The 25200-nt window shown below is 61.7% G+C and overlaps 1 protein-coding gene across 6 annotated transcripts in view; it reads left to right on the forward strand.

The window, feature by feature from the left end:
• Positions 1–965: 965 nt before the first annotated feature.
• NFIC (nuclear factor I C) overlaps positions 966–25200 on the forward strand; it is a 66224-nt gene continuing 41989 nt past the window's right edge. For 4 of the 6 annotated variants that reach the window (XM_057710342.1, XM_057710346.1, XM_057710344.1 and 1 more), the window contains exons 1-2: positions 7441–7579; positions 16771–17302. In XM_057710342.1, coding sequence (XP_057566325.1) covers positions 7550–7579; positions 16771–17302 — 562 coding nt within the window. In that variant the 5' untranslated portion in view covers positions 7441–7549. Of the gene's footprint in view, positions 1157–7440; positions 7580–16770; positions 17303–25200 lie in introns of those variants that run through there. The other 2 variants (XM_057710343.1, XM_057710347.1) reach the window with 2 other exon arrangements.

Below are 25200 nucleotides of genomic sequence, written 5' to 3' on the forward strand. Positions count from 1 at the left end.
GCGGCCCGCGCAGCAGGGGCGGGGGCGCTGACCCTCCACGGCCCGGCCCCTCCCCCGCTGCGGAGGCTTCGCCCTTAATCCCGACCCGGGGAGGGGGCGCCCGCTCTCCCCCCCACCACCTACCGAGCCGCCGCGCGCGCTCCCCGCCCCCCGCCCCGCCTGGAGCCCCTGCGGGACCCCCAGGGAACCCCTGACCCCCAGGTCTGTCACCCTCGGTGTCCGAGTCTCTGTCTGTGTCCCCATCTGTCCCGTCTCCCCGCTGTGCGTGTTTGTGTCTGTGTATCCGGGACACCTGCACTCAGGGGCAAGGGTGGCTGCCGCGATGGCCCGGGGGAGGGGTCCTGGGGGTCGGCGTGCGGCTGGGTCCGAGGTCTGAAGTGTCTTTCTGCGATTGCCCATCTGTGTGCGTGTCTGAGTGACTCACCCCCGCGGGCTGTGAGTCTGTGTATGTGACAGCGTGGAGGCTGTGGGTGTCTGGGTGACACCCGGCAGGCTGCGAGCCTGTGGGTCCCCGTGTGTCTGTCTGGGTGACACCCGCAGGTTGTGTGAGCCTGTGTTCGTGGCATCCTGCAGGAGGTGTGCGCCCGAGAACCGCATCGGCTGTGAGCGTGGGCCCGGGTGTATCTAGGTGACACCCGCAGGCTGTGTGTGTCTGTGACACGCTGCAGGCGCGTCGGTGTGCGTTCTGTGTCGGTGTCGGAGTCGGGGAGGCCCGGGCCGCGAGTGTCCCCAGCCGTCTGCGTCTGTGTGTGTGTGTGTGTACGTGTGTGTGAGCGCGCGCGCGCCGTGAAGGTGGATCCGCTCCCTCCGCAGCGAGCCCGACCCGGGCCCCACGACCCGCCGCCGCGGCCGCTCGCCTGGCCTCCCATCGCGCGGGCCGGGCCGGGGATGGAGCCGCAGCCCGAGCCGCCGTAGCCGGGGCCGGGGCGCGGAGCGGCCTGAGGCGCGGGCGGCGCGCGGGACCGGGGGGAGGGCGGGCCGAGGGGAGGGTCCTGGGCCGGGGGGGCGGGCACGGCGCGCCCCCTCCCTCGCGCGCTCGCTCCCTCCCCCGCGCGCCCTCCCTCGCCGCCTCCTCCCGCCGCCTCCGGCCCCCCCTCGCCGGGGACCGAGCGCGCTCGCTCCGGCGCCGGCCTCGCCTCCTCGCAGCAGCGCCATGGTACGTCGCCGCCCCCACTTTCGTTTTCGCCCGGGGAGTTTTTGGGGTGGTGCGTGGGCTCCGGGCGAAAGTTGCGAGGTCTGGGGGGGGGGCAGGGGGCGGGGGCCGCCCGGGGGAGGGACTCGATGCGGGGACACCCCCCCTCCCGCCCGCCGCCCCGGGACCCCCGCCCGCCGATGCACAACCCCCCGCGGCTGGGGGCGGAGCTGGCGCGCGGGGCGCAACGGGGGACCCCAAGTGGGGGGCCCCTCGCGGGCGCCGCGGAATTGGCGGGGAGGGCGGGGCTCCCAGGAGAGGGTCTCCCCCCGGGCCGGGCCTCCGCCCCCTCCCCGGCCCGGTGGGAGGCGGGAGGGCGCGGCTCGGGGCGCAAGACCCCCGAGCGCGCAGCCCGCGGGGGAGCCGGGGCCAGGGAGGGGGTGCCCGACGGGGCCGTACGGGGCGGGGGTCGCGGCGGCCCCCGCGGGCTGCCCCGGCCCGGGCGAGCGCGGCGCGCCAGCTAGCGGAAAATGGCCGCTGCGGAGAGGGGCGGAGAGCGCGCAGCGGCCGCCGCCGGGCGCCTTGAACTTGGAGCCGGGCGGGCGGCCGCGCTCGGCGTCGCGCTGGGGCAGCCACCCGGCCGGCCCTAGCGCCGCCTGAGCCCCGCCCCCAGGCCGACCCCGGCCCCGCCGCGGCGCACGCCGGGTCCCAGCCGGGAGGGGTCACCGGGTCTAGGCCGGGCGCGCCCCAGGCCTGCGAGCGCCGGTAGCCGCACTTGAGGGTTCCGGGGTCCGGTCCGCCAGGGTCCGTGGCACCCGCACCCGAGGGGTGTGCTTGGGGGCCCCTGTGCGCTCAAGCGGGTCAGCACGGGAATCCGGGGGTGCGTCCGCGGGTCTGGGCGGCTAGGTGGTCCCATCCCTGTCCTTGGGTCCCTGGGTCCGTGGGTCCCCAGGCGTGGGGTCCTCTCCTTTATTTATCTGTATGTCTGCGCATCCACGTGGCTGTGTGTGTTGTGTTGCGTGTTGTTAGAGCGTTGTGCAGTTATCGGACTGTGTGTGTGTGTGTGTGTGTGTGTGTGTGTGTGTGTCTTGGGGTAACTGGGCGACTGTGCCACGGGTCCCCGTGGGGCGGTGTTGTGAAGCTGTGTGGCTGGGTTGTGTGTGCCCGGGGGACGTGATGTCCCTGGATGACCGTGGGGGTGTCCCCGTGTGAGTGTGTAGAGGTTAGGAACTGTGGGGAACTGTGTTGCGTGGCTGCGTCTCCGAGGACAGTTGGGTGTCGCTGTGTGCGTGTGACTGGAGCAGAGTGACTATTCCTGGGGCTGGGTCTACACTCTCTCCCCCGCTCCCCGCCCCCCCCCCCAGTTCCTTTTTTCCTGTAACCCGGGCTGCCGGGTGGGGGACGGGTGCTTCCTCCACTTTGCCAAAGCTCTGTCCCCTCTTCTCACTCCCCACCTCGTCCCCTCCAATTCCCCCTGCCTCGGGGTCCCCCATCCGCGCGGCCCCAGGTGGTCCCAGCTTGAGGTTCGGGCGCGAGGTGGCGCCGGGACGCGATCACTCAGCGGCGACGTCTCCCGCCAGGGGCTGCGCGTGCGCGGGGACCTGGCCCAGAGAGGGGCGGGGCAGCGGGGGGGTTCCCCCCCCACCCCGGAGGAGGTCCCGAGGGTTGGGTGGTTACCGAAGCGCGTGGGTTAGGTCTGGACCAGGGGGGTGGCCAAGGAGACCCCCTCGCTCGGATAGGCAGGGAGCTGCACCCCCAGCCCTGCCTCCCAGCGCTTGCCCGGGACCTCGCCAGACCCAGGGTTAATTGCTCCTCTCCAGGGGAATCCCCGCCGCGCCCCCACCCCCGCCCCCACCCCAGGGCGCTTTATATAATTTTCTAAATATAAAAGCCCCAAGGCCAGGCGGGAGTCTCTGCTTTTCACTTTCAACGTCTCATCCCCTTTTGGGGGGCTGTTTGGGAAGAAGAGTAAAGGGGTTCCACGTTGACAGGCAACACTCAGCGACCCCAGCTCAGGTGAGGCCACCCACCCTCAGGCCCCTACACCCACGGCCCGCGGTCAGACGCAGTGCTTCCCCCAGCCCACGCCCTGGGCACTGCCCTCCATCACACTGGCCTCCATCGCCACCTGTCACCTGGTGCACAGGGGGACACCGTGTAAGCACAGTCAGTGGCACACACCCATGACACACTCTCACAGCGCTCTGTTCAGGCCACACGTGTACAGAATTCTGCCCCCACACAGGTGCACACAAAACCACACAGGGAGGCAGGCAGACGCACTCACAAACAGGCACCTGCGTTTGCGTGGGGCGGAGGAGCCAAGCCTATCCAGCCCTGCCCCCACCTCCACGTCCAAGCCAGGTCCCTCCCTGCGGGATGTGGAGAGCAGACCCCGGCTGTGCGGGCAGTTGGGGGGTGGGGACAGCCATGAAGTGGGGAGCAGGCATGCGGTGTGCTGTGTGGCACCGTGTGTTTTGTGTGTGTGTGTGTGTGTGTGTGTGTGTACATGTGCGCCGCTGTATAAATACAGAGGGGTTCTGCCTGTAGGTACGTGTGCTCGTAAGCGTGTATAGTTGTGTTCCGGTATGACTGTGTTATTGTGGCTGGTTGCACGTATGTTGTGCTCGGGGTTGTGCGTGCCCTCGTGTGGGTCTGTGTGTCTCTGTGTGAGTCTGCACGAGCCTGTGTGTGTCCCCTTGGGTCTGGTATCTGTATCCGTTGTTGGAGTCTGTGTGACGTGAGAATCTGTGTGTCTCTGTGTGGCATGTTTCAGCATGTCTGTGTGTCCTTCTGTCTCTTTGTGGCGTGTTGTGTGTGTGTGTGTGTCTCTGTGTTGTGCACTTGTGCCAGCCCCAGTGTCGTATCCACACTGTTAACTTCTCAAGGCTGAGGACCTTAACATCCCCTTCTGGAGGCTCAATTTCTCATCTGTAAAATGGGAACATACAGGATGCCCCGCAAGGTTGCAGGAGGCGTGGCAACGTCAGCCCTGCATTCACGGTCCTGGTCCCCTCGCTGTGTCCTCTATTCGCTGGGTGTGGCCGCCGTGGAGTGCCCAGGCGGGCTCGGGCTGTTATCATCCCTCCCTGGGCTGCTCTCACTTTTTAAGTTTGCTGTGAATCGCACTCACTTTGTTTTTTAAGTTTGCTTTTTAATAACACAAGCCACTCATGAACATCTAAAGAGGATGCAAATGTCCCCAGAGTAAAAAAGCAAACCCTCTGCATCAACCCCGCCCCGCTGGGACCTCCTACTCCAGAAAAGCCCTATTTTCATTCAGCTTTGTCTGAGCAATTGCACATGTAGCAGACACACATTCTTATAAAGGATACATGTATATTCTTATAAAGAATACATGTATATTCTTAAAAAAAAATCCCAAATGAGATCTTGAGTCTACTTGCTGAGTCTACAGCAGGGGTGGTTAACTGGAGTGGTTCTGTCCCAGGGGACACTGAGTGATGTCTGGGGACACCTGTGGTTGTCACATGGGGGAGGCAGGGATACTGCTTCACCTGCCACAGTCCCCAAGATGGCCCCACTGAGGATGGTCAAAGTGCCGACGGAGGAGGAGCCCTGGGCCGCAGTGTGCTTCCCTACCCTCCACCCCGTGCGCGTGCGCGTTTCTTGAGGAATCTCCAGGTGGGAGTTCCTTGTTCTTCTGTGAAGCTGCGTAGTATTCCTGTGCCCAGGTGGCATTGCTGAACTGGTCCCCACAGACAGACGTGGTGGCTGGCTCCAAATTGTTGGCGTTAGTATTACATGGTGACAGTCAACACCCTCGTGTGTCTGTATCTGGGACAGTCACAGAGGAGCCTAAGAGGGAGTGGTGGGGAGAGTGCATTTTTAAACAAAGGAGCTAAATTGTGCTCCAAGGTGCCAGGAGCTAAATCCCGTGGCCCCCTTCTGGGATGTTACACACACAGGTCCAGTCCAGCAGCTGCTTTGTTTAGAAAATGCTCTGTGCTCTCCCAGCACGGGCTGATTTACCCATAACAACCAAGAGGCGTGGAAACTGTTATCGCCCCATTTCACAGAGCGGGAAGCTGAGGCGTGGGAGTTTTAGCTCCTGCCTGGAGGAGACCGTAGACTCAGGCTGCACCCCTGAACTACGGCTGGCCTGCTGTGGACCTACTGTGTGCACTGCAGGGTCTCTTCCTGCCCCAACTGGATAATATATCACTGCCAGTCGTGAACTTGCACCTGCCGCCACTAATATATTAACACATTCTTCCCAAGAAGTCCCATCTGCCCAACCTTCCAAAAGGCAATATGTGCCTATTGTTGCCATTTTACAGATGTGGAAACTGAGGTTGAGAGAGAGAGTGTGTGTGTGTCTGTACTATCCAAACTGTGCCTTCCAGAGTAACCTGAACTGCCTTGTGAAGGCTGCATGCCCGGGGCGGGTGTGGGGGGCAGAGTGGGGGTTGCTGCCACCTGGGAGGATGTTCTGAAGCTAAATTGAACTTGGAAATGTCTGTGAATTGGGGATTCGGCCCTCTGTGTGTTCATGGCGTTTTTTTTTTTAAATAATAAAACATTGCTTTATGTTACGGTGGCATTTGGATTGCTAGACGCCTGCCTCTCTGTTTCATTCTGGGGTGTAAATACCCCCCGCGGCTGCACAGTTGGGGTTGTAAAAAACCGTTTCTGAAGTGGTGTTTGAAAGACTGTTGCCCGCGTTCGGGGGAGCCGCCTCACCGAGGGCATATGTGTCCTGTGTGAACCCTGCTCCCTTCTGGTCCAGCCCCAAAGCCCCGAGTCAGTAGCATCCGTTCCTGGGGCCTTGGCTTCCCCCCACCTCGTCCCCCTCGCAACACAGGAGAATAACAGGGTTGCTGGTGTCTTCTATGCCCCTGGGCTTGGGGCGGCTGCCCCAAGTTGGAGAGAGATTATCGTTTGTACTCGGGACACATGGAGGGCAAAATGGCCAAGCTTTCTAAGAATGTCTCCATGCGTATTTGACAGAAGGTCTAGGCGCTGCTAAGTGTCATTATTCTTATGCTGACCGACCCCATGGGGTGGGCACTGTTCGTCCACTTCACAGGGGAGGACACCAAGTTCAGAGCATCTTGGTCTCCCACTGGGCGGAGGCCTTTGAGGGAGGCTAGGAGAATGCTCCGAGAGCATCGGGGGAGGGGTGAGGCTAGGTCGTCAGGTTCTCTGGGGGCTCAGACTGGGGGAGGGCAGGTCTGTCCCCATTTATTCCAGAGGGAGAACAACAGAGTTTGCAGACTGTGGGCTCTGGGGCCAGGTAGCTGGGCTCCAAGCCACTCCCAGTGCCTCAGTTTCTGGATCCGTGAAATGGACACACTGTGGGGAGTTAGTAGGAATTACTGGACACTCGGGAAGAGGCTGCAAGTCTTTATCTGGCCAGCCTGAGGTTCTGTCTGGACACCTTCTTCCTGGGGTACTGGGACGACATATGGGGGAGGATGAAGCCGCCCCAACGCCCAGTTCCCCTTGGATGCTGGTGGATGCTGGCTGAGGAGGGGAGAGCAGATTTCTGAAGGTTTCCCTGTTGGTTGGGGCCCTTCTGGCCACGGAAGGTCAGTTGTAGCCAGGCCCCTCTGCCTGGGAACAGCAGCCCCTGTCTGGCTTTCTGGGGTCGGGGGAGCAGGGGGAGAGGATGCCGTGGGACCCGCCATGCACCCCGGGTTGTACATCTTTAAGGGGAAAGAGACGCGCTCGCGCCGGGCTTCTGCACACGTCACTTCTTCATTCTTTCCCTCCTCCCGCCCCCCCCCCCTTGGCTCCTTTCTCCCACTTCCCGGCCAGCTCGGGGCGGGGGGGGGGGGTCTTCAAAATCCACCTCCGGCCCCCATATGCCCCGCAACAGCCCACCCCCTCCCCACCCGACTCGCGCGGGCGGTCCAGGGGGACCCGCTGCGGTCCGGGTGTGCGCGGGCCGGTGGGTCCCCGACCGGTGGCCCGGCCCAGGGCGGCTGGAAATTCGTAATAATAAGTCATGATGGGGGTTCAGGAGGCATGGGGAGGGGGGAGCGGCTTTCCTTCCTCGCTCGCGCTCTTTTTTCCCTCGTTTCTTTGAAAGTTGGATGTTGAGAAGTGGGAGGTGGGAGGGGTGGGAGGGGAGGGAAATTGGGGGAGGGAGGGCGGAGGTTGCCAGAGGGAGGAGAGACAGAGACACCGAGAGAGACAGAGACGGAGGAGGAGTGGGGGGGGGGGGACAGGAAAGGAAGAGAGAGAGACGGGGAGAGGGAGAGAGCGAGGGAGTCGGGCGCAGGAGAGAGAGGGAGAGCGCGGGAGGGAGGAGGGAGGGAGACCGAGGGAGGAGGCGGCGAGGAGCGCGCCGGCCGCGGCCGCGGGGGGGGGGGGGGGGGGGTGTTGGAAAAATGACTCAGTAAGTTCAGCGCGCCCGCTCCGGCCGGCCCTGCGCCTCCCGCCGCGCCCGGGATGTATTCGTCCCCGCTCTGCCTGACCCAGGTACGGCCCCCCGGCCCGCGCCCCCCGCGCCCCGGGCCCGCGCCCCCCGCAGCCGGGCCCCGGAGTTGGGAAGCCCGAGGAGGCGGGACGAAAAAGGCGCGCGTCCCTCCCGCCGCCGGCCAGGGTCCCCCGGGGGGGGGGGGGGGGTGGGGGGGGATGGAGGGGGATGGGCTGGGCCGGGGACCCCACCCCCAACCCGGGACCCTCCCCGGGGGCTCCCGCCCCGGGACCTCTCCCCCTGGCTCGCCCTCCCCCCACGCAGGACGTGCTCCCCCACCCCACCCGGGAAGGTCGGGGGGCGCCCGGGAGAAGGCCAAAGGCGGGGCTCTGCGCGAACCCCCGGCCTGGACCCAGGCCTGCTCCTAGGAGGGGTCGAGGGGGTCCTGGTGGGACCCTGGACGTGCGGGGAGTCTTGGGGGAGGACCCCTCTCGTGCGTTCCCCGGACCACCCCCCCACCTCCAAGGTGGTGCCCCGCCACCCCGGCCCCGGGCCGCCGTTCCCCCCATTATTGGCCCACGTGTGCGCGGAGGGGGAGGGGCGCGCGAAGTTGGAGGCGCCAGCGGTGGGGGGAGGGGGTGCCCCGACGTCCCGGCTCGGTCTCCCTCTCCACCCCCCCCCCGCCCCCCCAACCCCCGTCCCGATATTTTCGCCGCATCGATTGTGGGTTATTGAGCCGCCGCCGCTGGGAGGAGCCGGGAGGCCGGGCGTTCCGGGGTCTGGCCCGGGCACTGCGGCGCTGCGGACGCCCGCGGACGCCCTCGCCAGCCCGGCACCTGCCCCTGCCCCCTCCCGCAGCCGCTCACCCCTGGCCGCGCTCCCGGGCTGCCCGGGGCTCGGCCCTTGTGCAATGACCCAGGGGGCGTGCGGGGAGGGGGGGGCGGCCCCTGCCCCCGCCCCCGGGTCGCCCTCGGGGGACCCCTTCCCTCCCCCAGTTCCGGGGGGAGGGGAGGGACCCTCCCGGATCTGCGGGTTCCACCCGCCAGCTCCACCCCCACCCCACGTCCTTGGGCGTCTTTAGGCCATTGGGGTGCCGGCCTCAGTTTCCCCTGAAGTGACAACGGGGCCGAGGCAGGTTCTGGAGAGGGGCAGCCAGGCCTCCCCGCTGTGAAGTGCGGGTTACTGGGAGGTGGGAGTCCACCGCGGGCTGAGTGCCGGGAGGACCCCTGTATGGGGAACATGTGGACGCTAGTCCCCGCCGGGGGTCGCCCCATTCAGGATCCTGGGGTGCCCCTCGCTCAAGGGCAGGCTCCCTCTCACCGGCCGCCTCCTGTTCCTCCAGTTTCTGGCTCTGCAGGGGGAGTGTAAGGGCCGGTGCTGAGGGGGTCTCAGGGCCTGTCCTACCCATCATCCCCTGGGCGACCTTGGGCACGTCCCCGCCCCTCTCCAGACCTGTCCCCCACTTCAGAGCAATTTGGGGGGTCCTCCGACACAGTCATCGCTGCCGGCCCCCTTCTGCCTCCCATTGCCCTGAAGCTCCCCAAGAGCCACGAGGGTCCTAGTCAGGGTTGCTGGGTGACCTTGGGCCTCCCAGTCTCTGGGCTCAGGGGGTGGCCTGGGTGGCCCTGGGGTGCCCCCTCCCCCTCCGCCCACCCGCTGGCCCTCAGAGCCGCGCAGAGGGGCTGAGCCCAGGGAGGCTATTCCAGGCGAGGAGGTTGGACTGCAGCCTGTTGTCACTGGGCCCTGGAATTCCCCCATCAGGACTCCTGCTCGGGAGACAGGCCTCCGTCCACGTTGGTTGCCCAGAGGGGGTGGCCGTGAGAACGAGACCTGGCTTTCCTCCCCGGGGTGCAGGGCAAGGATCAGCGGCCCGGCGGGCTCTCGGTGGAAACGTGACAATAAAAAATACCTGAGGTTGCAGTGTGCAAGGGACAGGGAGACCAGGAGACAGAGACAGGCGGAGAGAGGACCAGGGAGCTCCCAGGCTTGGGGGGGAGATGAGGTGGCGCAGACGCAAGGGGCTCCCCCTCCTCTGCTTAATCTCCCATGGGTGCCCCCCACCCTGAAGGGAAGCCCGGGACCCCCTCGCAGGCTGCCCTGCAGCCTCAGTGTCATCCCCAAAGCTGCTTTGCAGGCCCAGCCTAGTCTGGGGTCTCCAGCTAGGGGACCCGGAAGGGCCCAGACTGCCCATGCAGGACCCCCACTCCTGCCTGCCTCATCTCGCCCTCCCCATTTCTCTCTGACTGTCTGCGTCTCTCTCCCTCTCACTGTCTCTCTTCCTCCGTCTCTGTCTCTCCCTCTCCATCTCTGGGCCTCCCCCCTTGACTGACTAATTTTACAAACTGAGCCCATCCTAAAATAGCTCCCTTTTAGCTGATCTGACCCGGATAGTTCTCGGAGCCGAGACCTGCTCGGGGGGTGTGAAGGGGCGGGCGGGCTGCTCTGGTGCCAGCCCGCCCTGTAACCTACCCCCCCCCCCCCCCCCCGCCCCGGCCCATGGTCCTGCCCACCGAGGGGGGGGTGGCCCTGGAGGATTCTGGGAGCCCCGTCCCTGTTTCAATGGTGACTCAAGTGCTTTTCACTTTTACTCTGAAGAGGAACTGTGTGGAACAGCCGTTACTTCCATAAATCCTGCCGGCGGGAAGGCCGGCCTCCCCGCGCTTGCCCCGCTCTGGGCCTCCCTCCCTACCTCCCTCCCGCCCGCCTCCACCGCCACGTTAGTTATTCCGGGTTTGGGGCCAAATCCCTTTTGGCTCCAGTGCCCAGGATTCCCCGGGGCCGCAGGCTGGGCCTGGGCCGCGGCCACGGCCACAGGCAGCGCGGGCCGCCAGGGCCCCCTCCCTCATTCATTCATTCTTCCCTTCATTCCTTCACCTGGTCGCCTTGCTGGGTGCCACTCTTTTCACCCCATTTCTCCAGTGGGGAGACTGAGGCTGGGAGAGGGTCCCCGACTTTGTCTTGATTGAGTGTAACAGACCCTCGTGAAGTGCCTCCTGTGGGTCAGGTGTCTGCGTGTGGGGGTGGGGCAGAAGGCCCGAGGGCCCAGCCTGGTGTGGGTTCTGGGAGGCTCTGCTGAGGTTGGGGGTCCCCCAGCACCTCAGGGCTGGGAGAGGGGCCCAGACCAGAGAGGGCTAGGGTCTGCCCGGGGGTGGCACAGCGTGGCAGGAGAGGCTGGGGTTTCGGGGCCACTGCCCACCTGGCTGTTTGGCCAGGCCTGGGCAGGTGGGTGCTCCTTCTGGCCCCCCCATCCATGGCGAGAGGGCGTCTGATCGGCTCTTGTAGGAGGCACAAGCTCGCCCCATGTCTCTGTCCCCCTCTGCCTCTCTCCGTGTCTGTGTCTCTCCCCCTCCCTTCTCTGCGGCGGAGGTGCCTCCGCGTCAGGGTCGGGCACCTTGTAAATCACGACGCTGGGATTCTGGCCGAGTCAGCGTTCTCGCTCCCTCTCTCTCTCTCTCCCCCCCACCCCAGTCTCTCTCTTTTCTCTCTCCCTCTCTCTCTCTCTCTGCCTGAGCCACCTACCTCGCTGTCTCACACCAAATGGATGGGAGACACCGAATGTCCTGGGGCCTCCTGCCTCCACAAAAGCACGTGTTCACAGCGACCCACACACGCTGCCTCCTCACCTGGGCGTGTGGACCTTCGGTGTACCGTGCCCGAAGCCCACGCTCCCACACGTGTGAGCACACAGACGTGCACACACGTGTGCCCTGACCGGGGTCACCACGGCAGAGACCCAGGGTGGCCTCCCATCTCCCTGCAGATCTTGCCCAGGTGGCTGTGTGTCTCTGGGTGGGGGACCCAACCCTTCCTCGGATGCTTCACCCTTAGCACAGGGCCTGGTATACAGTAGGTGCCAAACAAGTACGGCTGTGATGGTGGTTGTTGCCAAACCAATAACTGGATTAAACATCTGATAGGCATTTTCCAACTTGCCCTCCTTTCCTTCTGTCACCATCTGCTCACCGTGGGCCAGGTGACTCCCCAAAACCTTGAGCCCTGATGCTCCCACCCAGGGTTTTTCTCTTGGTCTTTCCTCCCCGCCTGCCCAGCCCTGTCCAGGGTCTCCCTGAGTTTGGCCAGACCCAAATGGGTACCAGCATCCTCTGTCCATCGGGGCGTGTGCATAGGTAACGGGCAAAGGATGAGATTGCTCCTTTGCTGAAATGATGCTGGGGACACAGCAGTGAATGAAACAGATCAAAACTGCGCCCTCGAGGGGCCGCAGCCTAGGCGAGGGGATGGCAGGACTGGGCCCCTGCTTTGGCTCCCTGAGGAGGAGGTAGCATGTGACTCAGGGTTGAGTAGGGGAAGGGAGCCACACGGGATTCAGAGAGAGCAGGTGGGGTGCAGAACAGGCATTGCTGGGAAGTCTCGAGGATGGGGCCAGACCCTGTGCTCAGGGAGCTGGCAAGTGGGGCCCAGGAGTTAGGAAGTTCACGGTCACAGGCACCCAGGTTCAAGTGCCAACTCGGCTTCTTCCTGGCTGCGTGACTTTGGCTTCAGTGCTCAGTGCCTCAGTCTCTCCCTCTGGGCAGTGGGCACAACCATTGTTCCCATTTCATGGAGTTGATAGGTCAGTAAATGCTCAGCCTCGCTCCCCGTCTCTTCCCCCCACACCCTGGCCTTCTGGTTCAGCCCCCGGCATCCACCCAGGACACCAAGGCACAGAGAGGGAAGTTAGAAGATCCAGGGCTCAGACTCACTGGTCACTTTGGTAGGGACTTTCTACTCCCTGGACTTAGTTTACCCAAAGTCTTCCCACGGGTCCCCGAGGCCCTGCATGACCAGCTCCTGTCCCCTTCCTGCCCTCACCACCTCCAATTTCCCTGTTGTTCACTCTGCTCCAGCCTCATCGGCCTCCTCACTGTTCTCCCCAAACATCAGGCATGGTCCTGCCCCAGGACCTTTGCACATGCTGTGTTCTCAGCCTGCAAAGCTCCTACCGTGGAGTGTCATCTTTTAGGTCTTTGTTCAAGTGTCCTCTCCTATGAGAGACCCATGCTTAAAAAACAACCCTCAGGGGACTCCCTGGCCCCCTCCTCAAACTCCTTTAAATTTCCCCAGAACACTTTGTTCAACCTGGCATTTTATTACATGTTTCTTAGCTTGTTTAATATCCATCCCTGCCCACATCAGGATCCGGGTGAGGGCCGAGCCCAAGACACTGCTGTGTCCACAGCATCCTGCATGGAGCTGACACACAGTAGATACTCAGTAAATGTTTGTTGAACAACTGAATGAATCTCTCCCTCACTGGATAAGAGCTGCTCATAAGCTGTGATACCCTGAGCTTAGGGGGAGGAATCAGTCTAGGTTAGAAACACATACTCTGGCAACAAACCGACCTGCTTTCACATATGAGCTCTGCTGTTTGATACTTAACCTGGGCTTAACCTGGAGAAGGGGAAATTGGAACCAGGGCTTTGAAGGATGCATAGGAGTTTGGGATAAGAGCTTAGGAGGTGGATAAGAGATTCTCAGTAACATTTGTTGAATCACTGAGTGAATGAAGGAGAGAATCCTTAATGGAAAACTTTTGGTTCAGGAATTGGAGTTTCACGTCCTGGTTTGCTGCCCTGGACTCTCAGGGTGGGAGGGCTACAGGGAGGCCCAGAGAGGGGCATGACCAAGTGCACAGTTGACCAGTGCATAGTGCCCAGCAAGGGCTTGGACCTAGGTGTCTATCTCCCAGTTGCTGCTGCCCTCTTTGGCCGGAAGTCACAGTGGGGAGAGCAGGAAAGGCTGCCTGAAGGAAAGTACACTGAAGACAGGGTTTTGAGGGATGTGTAGGAGTTCAGGAGGATTCTTAGCATCTAGCTTGCTTTGGCCAAGTGGGGCTGGGTGGGGTTTCTGGAAAAGGCCTGGTCTTGTTGCCTCCCCTTACCTTGGCATTACCAGCGCAATGGATAAGCCCCCCACCAACCCCCAACTGGTGCAGTGTTCCTTTTCGCCCATTGTACAGAATGAGAAACTGAGGCTCAAGGTGGAGCAGTGATTTGTTCCTGGATCAAACAGAAGGTGGAAATGGAGGCCACTGTCACCCAAGCTCATTCCCTCAATAAGTCTGCCTGGCAGCAAGTGCCTCAGCCCTGGTCCTCAGGGTTGGGGGAGAGCGATTGAGCTGGACTCAGAGACCTCTAGTTGTGTGTTCCAGGCTGTGTCTGGGAGAACCCCAAGAAGAGCAGGAAAGACTGCCTGAAGGAAGGAACATTGGAGAGAGGGCTTTGAGGGATGTATAGGAGTTCGGGAGGATTCTTGGCATCTAGCTTACCTTGGTTGTCTCCCTTGCCCTGTCAGCCAGTGAGGGCATTGGGAGGTGCTTGGGGAAGAGGCCTTGGTTGTCACAGGTCTTATGGGACAAAGAGTGACAGGCCTGCCTCTCACCTATTTTGACCTCCCTGAGAGGACGTGGGAGGCTGGGGCAGCAGGTCCATGACCCAGTTACACGCTGTTTGTCTTCCTTCCTCCTGGACCAGCTGGGGTCACCAGTGACATGGGCTCCCACCTCCCCAGCATCTTTCCCCAGAGAGGGCCTGGGGAGGAAGGGATAGGGATACAGCAGGGGCACAGGGGCTTGGAGAGGGGAGGAGCCGGAAAAGGAGAGGAGCTCAGAAAAGGGGGAGGGGGCTCAGAGACAAAGGGGTTCAAGGAGAGGAAGAGTCTGGGCCCAAAATAATTGTAACAACAACAACATCAATAATAATAATAGCATAATGCAGGCTTTTGAGAGCCCGGCGGATAATAAGGTTCGTACGCTAGGAAGAGAGCACCCCGTTCAAGAAGGCCCGCCGGCTGACACCCCGGCTGCCCCGTCCCAGCCACCTCTTATCACCACCCCAGTAAGCTCCAGGCCTCAGGTGGCAGCCACAGCCATTGTCCGGGTCTCCTGCCACCCTGGCATCCCCTCCACGGGGGACAGAGCCCTGGGCCTCCTTGGATTCCCTGCCCCGGCTTCTCCGGCCAGAAGACCGGGGCTCTGATCCCGGCTCTGCTGACCAGCTGTGTGACCCTGGGCAAGCTGTTCCCTACCCCTGGGGCTGGCATGTCGAGGGACATGGTGACACAGGAAAAGCACCTCTGAGGTTGGACAGGACCTGGTGGGGGATGGGCCCCCTCTATCCTCCCTCTGCTCAGCAGGTCCGCCTGGGCGGGGCGAGGCGGGGGTGGGTGGTCAGTGGAAAAGGGCCCTGAGGTCCCGTCCCCGCCACAGCTGTGAACGGTGACTCACATGTCGGGGGACATTGGCGTGGGGGTGCTGGGCTGGCACAAACGGAGCCCTGTCCCGCCCCACCCCCACCCCACGAGGGCAGGAGGCTATTTTCAGAGCCTCAGTAATAGGGGAGATCTGAGGTCGTCCCCCAGCACCCCGTGGCCAGAGGTGGCCCCCAGGGGAGATGGGGCGCAGGGCAGGGAGGGCGTACCAGGCAGGGGATACCTTGTGCATCAAGGCCTGTAGGTGGGACCAAGCCTGACCACGTCCATCTAGAAACCAGGTCGTAGCAGAGCAGCTGTTTCAGTGTCTCCTTTAAAGACCCCGGCCTCACGGGGAGTGGAGCCTTGGTCCTTTTCCCGCCCCTGGAACGTCGCAAGCAACCAAAATAATCTTTACAGCAAAAACAGTGTCAATAATCATAATAATATAATAGCATAATGCAGGCTTTTGAGAGCTGGGCAGATAATGAGATTCACGTGCTAGGAAAAGACGCCCCCCTCCCCATTCCAGAAGCCTAGCACAGCCGCGGGGCAAGAGCCGGGGTGGGGGTGGGGGGGGACCGAAGTTTCTCTTTTCTGTCTTCCTTTCTCCTTGAATTTCACATCCCTTGAGGCTGAGAAACCAGGTCCCTGACGTTCCGCAGACTCAGTTTCCCTTGCTGAAAAGTGGCAAGAATGAGACAGCCCCCTCCCACCCCCATAAAAGGGGGTGGGGGCCTCGCACGGCCCCACGTTATTCTCCGAGGGGCCCCGATGGGGGCTGCCGTTGTTTTCGTGGGGAAGTGGGATGGGTGTGTGTTCCTCTCCCAGCGCTGCCTCTCATGACTGGGTCTCCTCTTGGGGCCTCAGTTTCCTCATCTGTAAAATGGGTGTTGTGGCCACCCAGCAGCACCACTCAGGCAGACGGAGGGGGATGTTGAAGTCACAGCTCTGGCCAGGTCTCTCAGCCTCCCAGGCCTCGGTTTTTTCCATCTGTGGAATGGGGCTGTGCGGGAAAGGCTAGGGTGAACTGGCCCCCCAGGGGTCCCTCTCTCCAGCTCTGAGCCTCCATGGCTGAGTTCCTCTTTCTCTGGTTCATTCTGATCTCTTGCGTCCTTGGGCCTCAGCTTTCCCTGCCCCTGCAATGGATCTGTCTCAACCCACCCTTCCATCAGCCCCTAACATGTAGATGGCCCCAGCCTTGGCCTGTGGACCTCAGCCAGGCCTGTCTGTACATCTCGGCTATAGGAATGACATCTTGTTCTCATTTTTGTTTCACTGCCAAGAGCCAGTAGAGGCAGCCCTTGGACCCCTGGCTGGTGTCGGCTTCCTCTGCGGAGCAGTGCCTCTGACAGACAAGCCCAAGCCACCCTCTGAGCCTGGCTGCTCCTGGAATTCTGAGCATCCAGCGTGTGCCCAGCCCCGCTCTGGACATTCAAGCTCAAACGCTAGTTCGAGGGTTTGCAAACTACAGTCCCAGGGCCTAATGCCCACCCTCTGTGTTTATAAATAAAGTTTTATTGAAACACTGCCGTGCCCATCTCTTACATCTATTCTGTGGCCAGGCTTGCACTACAGTGCAGAGTGGAGCAGTTGCAACAGGGAGGAAAGTACTCACTCTCCGGTTCTTTACAGCACTTTTAAAGTTTGCTGACCCCAGTTCTAGAAGGTAGAAGGCATGTCACCACCATTCCACCTTCCTCAGTTTTCCCCATCTGTACAACGAGTCCCCATCAGCCTCCACCTGGGACTCCCCAGCTTGTCCTGCCTGTACCTTGGGGTTCAAGACAGTCCTCCATGAATGGCTGCCTTGGCCTGTGCCGTCCACGTGGCCCAAGCCTCAGTTTCCCCATCTGGGCAATGGGTTCTCAAACGACCCAGTGAACTTATTCTGGGACCCCTCTGGCCTCCAGTTTTTTCCCCAGCAGGTGGAGGGATCTGCAGCGGCCCCCTGCACACCTCTCCCCCACCTTCCCTCTGGCGGGTGTGCCTGGGGCCCCCTAGGCCTCCGTCTTCCGGGCGGGGCAGTGGGTCCTGACCTTTGATCTCTCCCGCCCCGCAGGATGAGTTCCACCCATTCATCGAGGCGCTGTTGCCTCACGTCCGCGCCTTCGCCTACACCTGGTTCAACCTGCAGGCGCGGAAGCGCAAGTACTTCAAGAAGCACGAGAAGCGGATGTCGAAGGACGAGGAGCGCGCGGTGAAGGACGAGCTGCTGGGCGAGAAGGCCGAGGTCAAGCAGAAGTGGGCGTCGCGGCTGCTGGCCAAGCTGCGCAAGGACATCCGGCCCGAGTGCCGCGAGGACTTCGTGCTGGCCATCACCGGCAAGAAGGCGCCGGGCTGCGTGCTCTCCAACCCCGACCAGAAGGGCAAGATGCGTCGCATCGACTGCCTGCGCCAGGCCGACAAGGTGTGGCGGCTGGACCTGGTCATGGTCATCCTCTTCAAGGGCATCCCGCTGGAGAGCACCGACGGCGAGCGCCTGGTCAAGGCGGCGCAGTGCGGCCACCCGGTGCTCTGCGTGCAGCCGCATCACATCGGCGTGGCGGTCAAGGAGCTCGACCTCTACCTGGCCTACTTCGTGCGCGAGCGAGGTGAGGCGGGGCGCGCGCGTGCACGCGGCTCTGGAGGCGGAGAGGGGATGCGCGGGGCCGGCGTCGAGGCGGGAGGCGGGCCCGCAGGTCCGAGGGAAGAGGCGGGCGCGAGCGGCCCGCGGGGAGCTGGGGAGGTGGGGGGGGGGGGGGGTTGGGAGGCTGACCTATGAGAGGTCCGAGGTGGGAGGCGTGCCCGCGCGGGGCGGTCTACCTGAGGGGGGTAGGTGGGCGCACGGAAGGTACGAGCGAGGGGGAGGGCCTTAAGGTCCGAGGGAGGAGGCAGGTGCAGTGGGTGGGTCTGAGGTCTAAGAGAAAGAGATGTGGTTCAAGGAGAGTCTGGGGTGGGGGGCAGGTGCGTCCTGGAGGTCTGAAGGTAGAGGCAGGCCCTGACCTTGGGGGATCAGGGATCCAAGGAGGCGTGGCAGGTCTCAGGAGATGACACCCTGTCGCAGAAGGTCTGTTGGCAACAGAGGTGAGGCTAGGCCAGTGACGGATGCGAGAGGGACAGTCTTACCCCTCCTGGGAAAGCTGGAGGAGTAGGGGGGGTTGCACGCTGTGATTGATGGTGGACTGACCCGCAGACCTCCCCCAGAGACACGACAGGTCCCATGATTGTGCCGAGTGGGATGCTGGGGCGCTGTGTGACTTTGGCTAGGTCACCAGTCTCTGGTCGTCGGTGCCCCCCACTCTGGCCCTTCTAGCTGGGTGCTTACTGGCTCTATGGTCAGATGGCCCACACGGAGACGGGCAGAGTTTGTGAGGTTGGGGAAATCCACGGCAGCTTCCTAGAGGAGGCGGCTCCACTGAGCTGGGCTCTGCAGAATGGCTGGGCAGTGATGAGTGTGGGGATGTCCCAGGTGGTCAGCAGCCTGGATAGAGATGTGGAGGCTGAGTGTCAGCAGGTCCTGGTGGTCAAGGGCCAGGCCTGGGTGGGGGGAGCGGTGGGGTCTGTTGCCCCACTGTTCCCTGGTTGTGCGCCCAGTGGAGCTGTCACACGGAGGTTATCAGTGTCCTTACCTGGACTGGGCCTGGGGCGACTCGCGGAGATCCTGTGCATGGCAGGTTGGACTCTGGCCTGCCATGTGGCGGGTGGCAGCTGTGACTGTCTTCGTGCACATGTGATGGAATCAGGTGTGCCCAGAGAACCTAATGGGCACACGTCCCATGCCCCGCCATTCCCACCCAGGCCAAGTCTGGTGCACACGTGGGTGTGCACCCGCACACACCTGGGGTTTCCTGAGCATGTCAGGTGGGTGCCCTTGAGTTGCAAACCCAGCCCCAAGCCCCCGTAGACCTCACAGGCGCCCACATGATCACACAACCAGAAATGATGGAGGAAGGCTGGGGGAGGGGTAGTGAGAAGGGGTGGGGACTCCGGGGAGGACCGCCCAGGTTCCGACCTTGCTGTGTGGTGCGCTGGCTGTGTGACTTTGGACACATGCGTGTCCTGTGCCTCAGTTTCCTCCTCTGTACAGTGGGGTAGCAACCATGTCAGGCCCTAGTGATGCTGTGAGGATTCCATGAGGTCTCCTGGTCTCCACGATGTGTAGGAGGGAGAGCCGGAGCAGTTTCCCAGTCTTGACCTTGATTCCTTGACCTTGACCCCATCTGCCCCCTCCCCCACCCCCACCAATAGCACCGAAGGCAGGGAGGCCAGAGGCAGAGGGGTAGACAAGGTGACTGTTTGCTGCTGGCAGGGTTGGGTTGGGGGCAGGGGCGGCTTGGGGGCTGCAGCGCCCATTACCATGCAGGTCCAGGTCTCTCCCACCACATCCATCCTCCGCGCCCGGCCCCACCCCCACCTCCTCCGCGCTGAGCTGATAAAATTTTGAAGCCAGTTTTCTGCCGGCGTCAGCACAATCTCCGGACGCCTCCCCTCCCCCATGGGCCCCCTCCCCCCTCAGCTCAGCAGGCAGGCTGGGCCTCTGGGCCTCCCCAGACACCTTCGCGTCCAACTGCCGTGCCACTGCTGGCCGGTCTGGTCAGCCTCCTCAAGTGAGGGCTGGGGAAGGTCAAGGCTGCACCCTCCCCTGCTTCCAGCCAGCTCCATCATCCCAGGGGACCACTGCTGCTAAAACCAGCCCCAGCTGACCCAGCTTCAGCTGGCTGGGAGTGAGGGTCGGGTGTGAGGGCTGGGCCAGGAACCCAACCCCAGCTTAGCTGCCTGCATGCCAGCTGGGTGACCCAAAACAAGTCACTTAATCTCTCTGTGCCTGCTTTCCTTGTCTTTAAAATGGGACGCCCCAAAACAGCTGTCCAGTAGGAATGCTGGGTTCTCATGGTAAGTGTTCAACAAATAACCCCTATGCGGTCACGAAGACAGGTACCAGGCACAGGGCTAGGGCTTTGTGGGCTGTTATTGTTAATGTTATCATCCTCATCAGGGTTATGATTTCCCACCTCCGTGCCTTTGCCCATGCTGTTCCCTCTGCCTGGAATGCCTTTCCCACCTGGAAAACTCCTACTTATGCTTCAAAACCCCAACTCCCAGCTCCAGTTTCTCTCCGACAGACATTTTTTTCTGAGGACTTAGCAATTCTTTTCCATTCGCACGGCAACCCTGCGAGGCAGGAATCCTGGTACCCATTTTACAGTTGAGGAAACCGAAACCCAAAGAAGGTAACTGCCCTGCCCAAGGTCACACAGCTAGGAAAGGGCAGAGGTTGGGTTTGGGCATGGGCAGCTTCTGTTGCTGACATCCCTGCTAGCCTTCCACACTTGGTGGCGGAAGGGGATGCAGGTAGATCGCAGCGTATGACGTGGGTGCTTGGCCACCTCTGGGCTGGGTCTCTGTTCTAGGCTCCCACCAGCCAGGGCCTTATCCGGGGTTCCCAGGCCGAGGCTACCCCCCCATAACCCCCCTACTGAGCCCCAGCTCCCCGACTTCCACCTCAGGACCCCCGTCCTCACCTGGGCCAGAGTTACATCTCTGTTCTCAGCCAGATAGTCGTCTGACCACAGAGAGAACTGGTTACCTCCCTCCTCACACCTTGGGGGTCCCAGGGCTGCAGGGGGTGCGGGCCGAGGTCAGAGCGCAGTGCCCCCTCAAACCAGCCCGGCTGGGAGGCCATGGGATTGATGGGGAGTCGGGGAAGCAGGCCTCCGTTGGCCTCTCGGGAGGGGGGGTCACAGGCACCTGCCACTCGGCTGAAAGGAGGTACCACCTCGGTGTCAGAAGCGGGGCCTCAGAGCCGGCAGAACGACAGCCAGAGAGACAGAGAGAGAAAAACACGTGGAGAGACACAGAGAGACCCGCAGAGGCATCGCACACTTGGCCCTTCCCTGTTCCCAGACATGGGGACGAGGCCCAGCTGCCCCACCCCCACAGCCTCCGTGTGTCCCCCGGGGAGGGGGGGTCAGGTGGACTGAAGGGGCCACACCCCAAAGGGGAATGAATCCCAGGCCTCCACCCTCAGGTTTATTTTGGAGGACCGAAGGGTGGGGGACAGCCATGAGGAGGTCCCTTTAGCGCTGGGGCTGCCAGGCTGGTCAGAGCCCAGGCACCGCCTGGGGCTGAGTTTGGCTGTGCCAGGATCTATGCGGTGGTGGACGCAGGGGCCTGATTCCAGGGTGGACTCCGTGCGTGCCCTGGGGGTGGCCTAGGGGACAGCTGGGGAGCTGTGAGGAGGGGGTGCCATGAACTCCGCCTTGGGACGTGACATGGGGCCGCCCCCTCAATGTGTGTACTTTTGAGGGGGAGGGATGTGTGCAACTGAGTAGGGGCTGGGGGGAAGCTGACAATTCTCAGGTAAATTAATAAAAACCTAAGGACAGGGCAGGGTGTGGAGAGGGGCGGGGCGGGCACTCCGGCCAGGGAGGGCCCGAAGGAAGTGAGGGAGCCACGGAGGGATTTGAGTGAGAGCATGCCAGGTGGTGGTGGCTGGGGGGCACCGCCCGTGCAAGGGCCCTGGGGCTGGAATGGCCCCATCGCAAGGGCTGCTGGAGGGGGAGGGGAGGCCAGGAGCCGGGGAGTCCAGCCCTCCTCTCCTGCCTCCTATTTGGGAAGGAGCCTGGAGGAAGCAGGGCCCAGAGAGGGAAGCCGCCTGCCCAGCCCCAAAGCCCAGCCAGGCCTCCCCGCCCCCTCTGGCGGCCTGAGAAACCTGAGGCGGGCGGGCACCATGCCAGGGCAGGCGGGGGAGGGGCTGCCAGGCCCGCCCGCTCCGGCAGCTGCCAGCCCGCCCCGAGCCACCAGCCCAGATGGTGCCCATCTGCTGACGGTGCCGTGGGCTGGCCTCCCGTTCCCGCCTTGTTTGGTGCCAGCCTCCCAGAACGGCGCTTTGGGCAGGGGCTGGCTTGGGAAGCTTGCAGCTGCTGGAAGGGCTGCCCAGGGTGCCCAGGGAGGGGACAGAAGGAACTGGGGGGGGGAGGGGTCCCCATCCTCTCCTGGATGGACCTGGGAAACAAGAATAACGACAGAAATGATAGTAACAGCACATATCGCCGGCCCAGTGCTGAGCCCCTCCCACACCTGGTTTCATTCTCTCCACCACCCTGGGAGGGAGGGACTATTCCCTTCTCCCATGTTTCAAGGTAAGGAAACAGGCCCAGAGATGGTCGGGCACGTGCCCAAGGTCACACAGCTCCTAAGAGGTAGGGCGGAGTTAGAACCCACAGATCCTGAGCCCTCAAAACCACTAAAGGAAAAAAATGAAACACTGCTTTTGAGGTTATCAGATGGAACCCACACCCTCCCAGTTGTACAGATCATGAAAAGAGCCAGCCCGGAATACACAGTGAACAAATGAATGGATATCGGTGAGCCTTCCCAAAGTGCCTGCCCTGCCCCAGCCTGGGGGCTGGGGTCTCCATAAAGCACACCCTGGGCTCGGATGGCAGGAGAAAGGGTCTGGAGCGAGGGAGCCTGGGTCAGCCTTAGCTCTGTCCCGGGCTTGCTGTGTGGCTTAGGGCAGAGCCCTGCCCTCTCTGGTCTGGGGTTGGAGGAGAGCTGAGGCCAGGAACATAGGGCCTTGTGGGGACACAGAGAGCGGCAAGCCGGACCCTGACTGAGGATCCCGCCATCTCCTCCAGTCCCCTTTCACCTTCATCGCAGCCCTGGGGACTGTGTGGGGAGACAGAGGGTGTGTGTGGATAGGAGGGCATGTGAGAGCACCCGCTCACTTGTGGAATGGACACAATTGGTGTCCACACTTGCTCCAGGCTGTGTGAGGTGCATTCCCCTCTCTGAGCCTTAGTTTTCCCATCTGGAAAGTGGAGAAAATAAGAACTATGACCACTGCATTGACGATTGGAATGATCCCTGAACAGCATACAGGAGGCGCTTGATAAATGCTCCGTCCCTTCCCGGATCCTCTCCCCAGCCCCAGCGGCAAAGGGGGAAGAACCTCAGTGCAACCAGCAGGGGCGCCTGTGACACAGGGTGTGCCCCCGACTTGGAAGCCACCTCTCCAGGTGTCCGGGTGGTGGAGGGGTGAGGGGCTCCTGGCAGCTTGAACTCCCCCAGGGCTGGGCAGCCAGGTGGACCCGCTGTGTGTCCGTGCAGGGGAGGTGGCTGCCCCCGGGGGTGAGGTCCAGACAGCAGGTGATGATGTGTTTATAGCGGTAGGTGAGAGGCCTCTGGGCTCCTGGTTAGTGGTACCGAGGGCGCTGCCTAACCCAGCAGGTGGGAGCCCGGTGTCCGGAAGAGGTAGGGGCACAGAGTGTAGCCACCGCTCGTGAGCCATGTGACCTTGGGCAGGTGACGTCACTCTGCTCCGGGCCTCCGTTTCCTTCCCTCTGAAATGGGCGTGATACAGATGGCGCCTCCTTCGCCAGGCTGGGTGGGCTTAAGTGCGTTAATGCAGGAAGAGCGCTAGGACAGGGCCGGGCACACAGTAAGTGCTCAAAATGATTGGGCCTTAAAAAGGAAAGAGATTCTGACACCTGCTACACCGTGGATGGACCTTGAGGACGTGATGCCCAGGGAGAGAAGCCAGACACAGAAGGACAGACACTGTCTGACTCCACTCCCGGGAGGTCCCTAGAGGAGTCAGATCCAGAGAGACAGGAAGTAGATGGTGGGGGCCGGGGGCAGGGGGAGGGGGTGGGGAGCCCGTGTTTCAGGGGGACAGAGGTTCCGTTTGGGGAGATGAGAAAGTCCTGGAGACGGACGGTGGGGATCGTTGCACGACAGGGTGAGAGTACTTAGTACCACTGAGCCGTGCACTTAAAAATGGTGAAGATGGTACATTTTATGCTACTGATGCTTCACCACAATTTGAAAAATTATTTTTTGTTGGTAATAATTTGTAGATCAACTAGACTTCAATTTAAAAATGCAAAAGTAATAATAATCATAATGAATGGCGATAGTATGTTGTCTGTTACAACGCGATGGTAAATCATAAAAATAAAATGAGTGGAGGTAAAATAATCAGAGTTACTCTTATCACCGCCTATATTATTGTCACCTTTCCTGTGTTTCTAGCCCCAGCTCTGCCCTCTGGCCAGCTGGGCAACCTTGGGCAAGTTAGCGCCCATCTCTGTGCTTCTGTTTCTTCATCTGCAAAACGAACGTAGGGAGTGTCCAACGATTGGAGTTAAGATAGTATCTATGAGAAAGGAACCTCTTAGCACGGCGAGTGCTCAGAAATATCTGGCCGTTCTTTCGTGACTAGGTCCCCCTCCCCCTCGGACACCCCTGCACGGGCGCCCAGCTTGCACGTCCACACCTGCCAAGGCAGGACCCACGAGGTGCGGAGCCCGCAGAACACAGGCGGCATCTCGATGCACCTGTGGCGGCCACCCCGGCGTGGCGGGGCTGCAGTTGCCACCCTGGCTCTGTGCCCGGCGAGCCAAGGGGAGGCCGAGGGCAGCTAGGGACATCTCCGGTCCCCCCCCCCCCCGCCCCACAGACAGCTGCCAGGCCAGCCCCTCTCCCTCCAGCTGGGTGTGGGCAGGAAGTCACAGATGGTCAGAGTTGGTGAGGGACGAGGGAGGAGGGCACGTGGGAACACTGAGTGTCTTGTCCAGATCAGGAAACTGAGGCCCAGAGAGGGGCAGGGCATTGCCCAGGGCGGCCCAGTAACGGCCCTGCCTCTGGTCTGTTCTGTCCCATCTTCTGTCCCCCGCTGACTTGGATGGGTGTGAGGATGGGGGAAAAGGGCGGACAGCGGCGAGGTAGGGGGGAGGTACTCTGGTACTTCAGGGTAAATGGCTTGCAAGCCGGAAAGGGGTTTCAAGGCTGGGGGCGGGGGAAGGGGCGGAGGTGTGCTGTAGATTGCCAGAGCTGAGGTCTGCTCTGAGATCCTCCAAGGGACAAGTTCAGGAATTCCCAAGGCCTGAGTTCTAGATGCTTCAGAGCTGCTATCTTCACCATCTGACAATTCTAGAATTCTCTTGTGTGGGTTCAGAGAAGGAATATCCAGTGGAAATACAACGTGAGCCACACAGATCATTTTTCTGGTATCCACACTTAAAAGTGTAAACCTACCGGGGAAATTAATTTTAACAGCCTTTTCTCGTTAACCCAGGACATCCAAAATATTGTCATTTTGACACAGAATCAATATGAAACAATTATTGAGATGTTTCACCTTCTTTTTGGTCCTAAGTCTTTGAGATTTATCAGGTGCTCCACCCCACAACCGGCCAATGGCTGCCGTGTCAGCGCTAGAGCATCTGCGTTCTAGAGAATTCCAAGGCAGATCTCAGATCTCCCAAGTTGGGTTCTCGAGCCTGTGAGGACAGATTCTAAAACTCTCACATCAATCATCGATTATCCAATCAAGCATTGGTTTCGTCAGTATCTAGGAAGCCCTTGAGTGTGTTCGTGACCGTAGATGGCAGTTTCCAGAATTCCACATGTTGGGTTTTCACACGGCCGAGGACAGGCTCTGGAATGTTCTCGAGCTGGGTTCTGGAACATCCGGGGCAGGTTCTAGAATTTTCTGAGGCAGGGA

The sequence above is a fragment of the Hippopotamus amphibius genome, chromosome 15, assembly GCF_030028045.1.
Source record: "Hippopotamus amphibius kiboko isolate mHipAmp2 chromosome 15, mHipAmp2.hap2, whole genome shotgun sequence".
NCBI classification, from domain to species: domain Eukaryota; kingdom Metazoa; phylum Chordata; class Mammalia; order Artiodactyla; family Hippopotamidae; genus Hippopotamus; species Hippopotamus amphibius.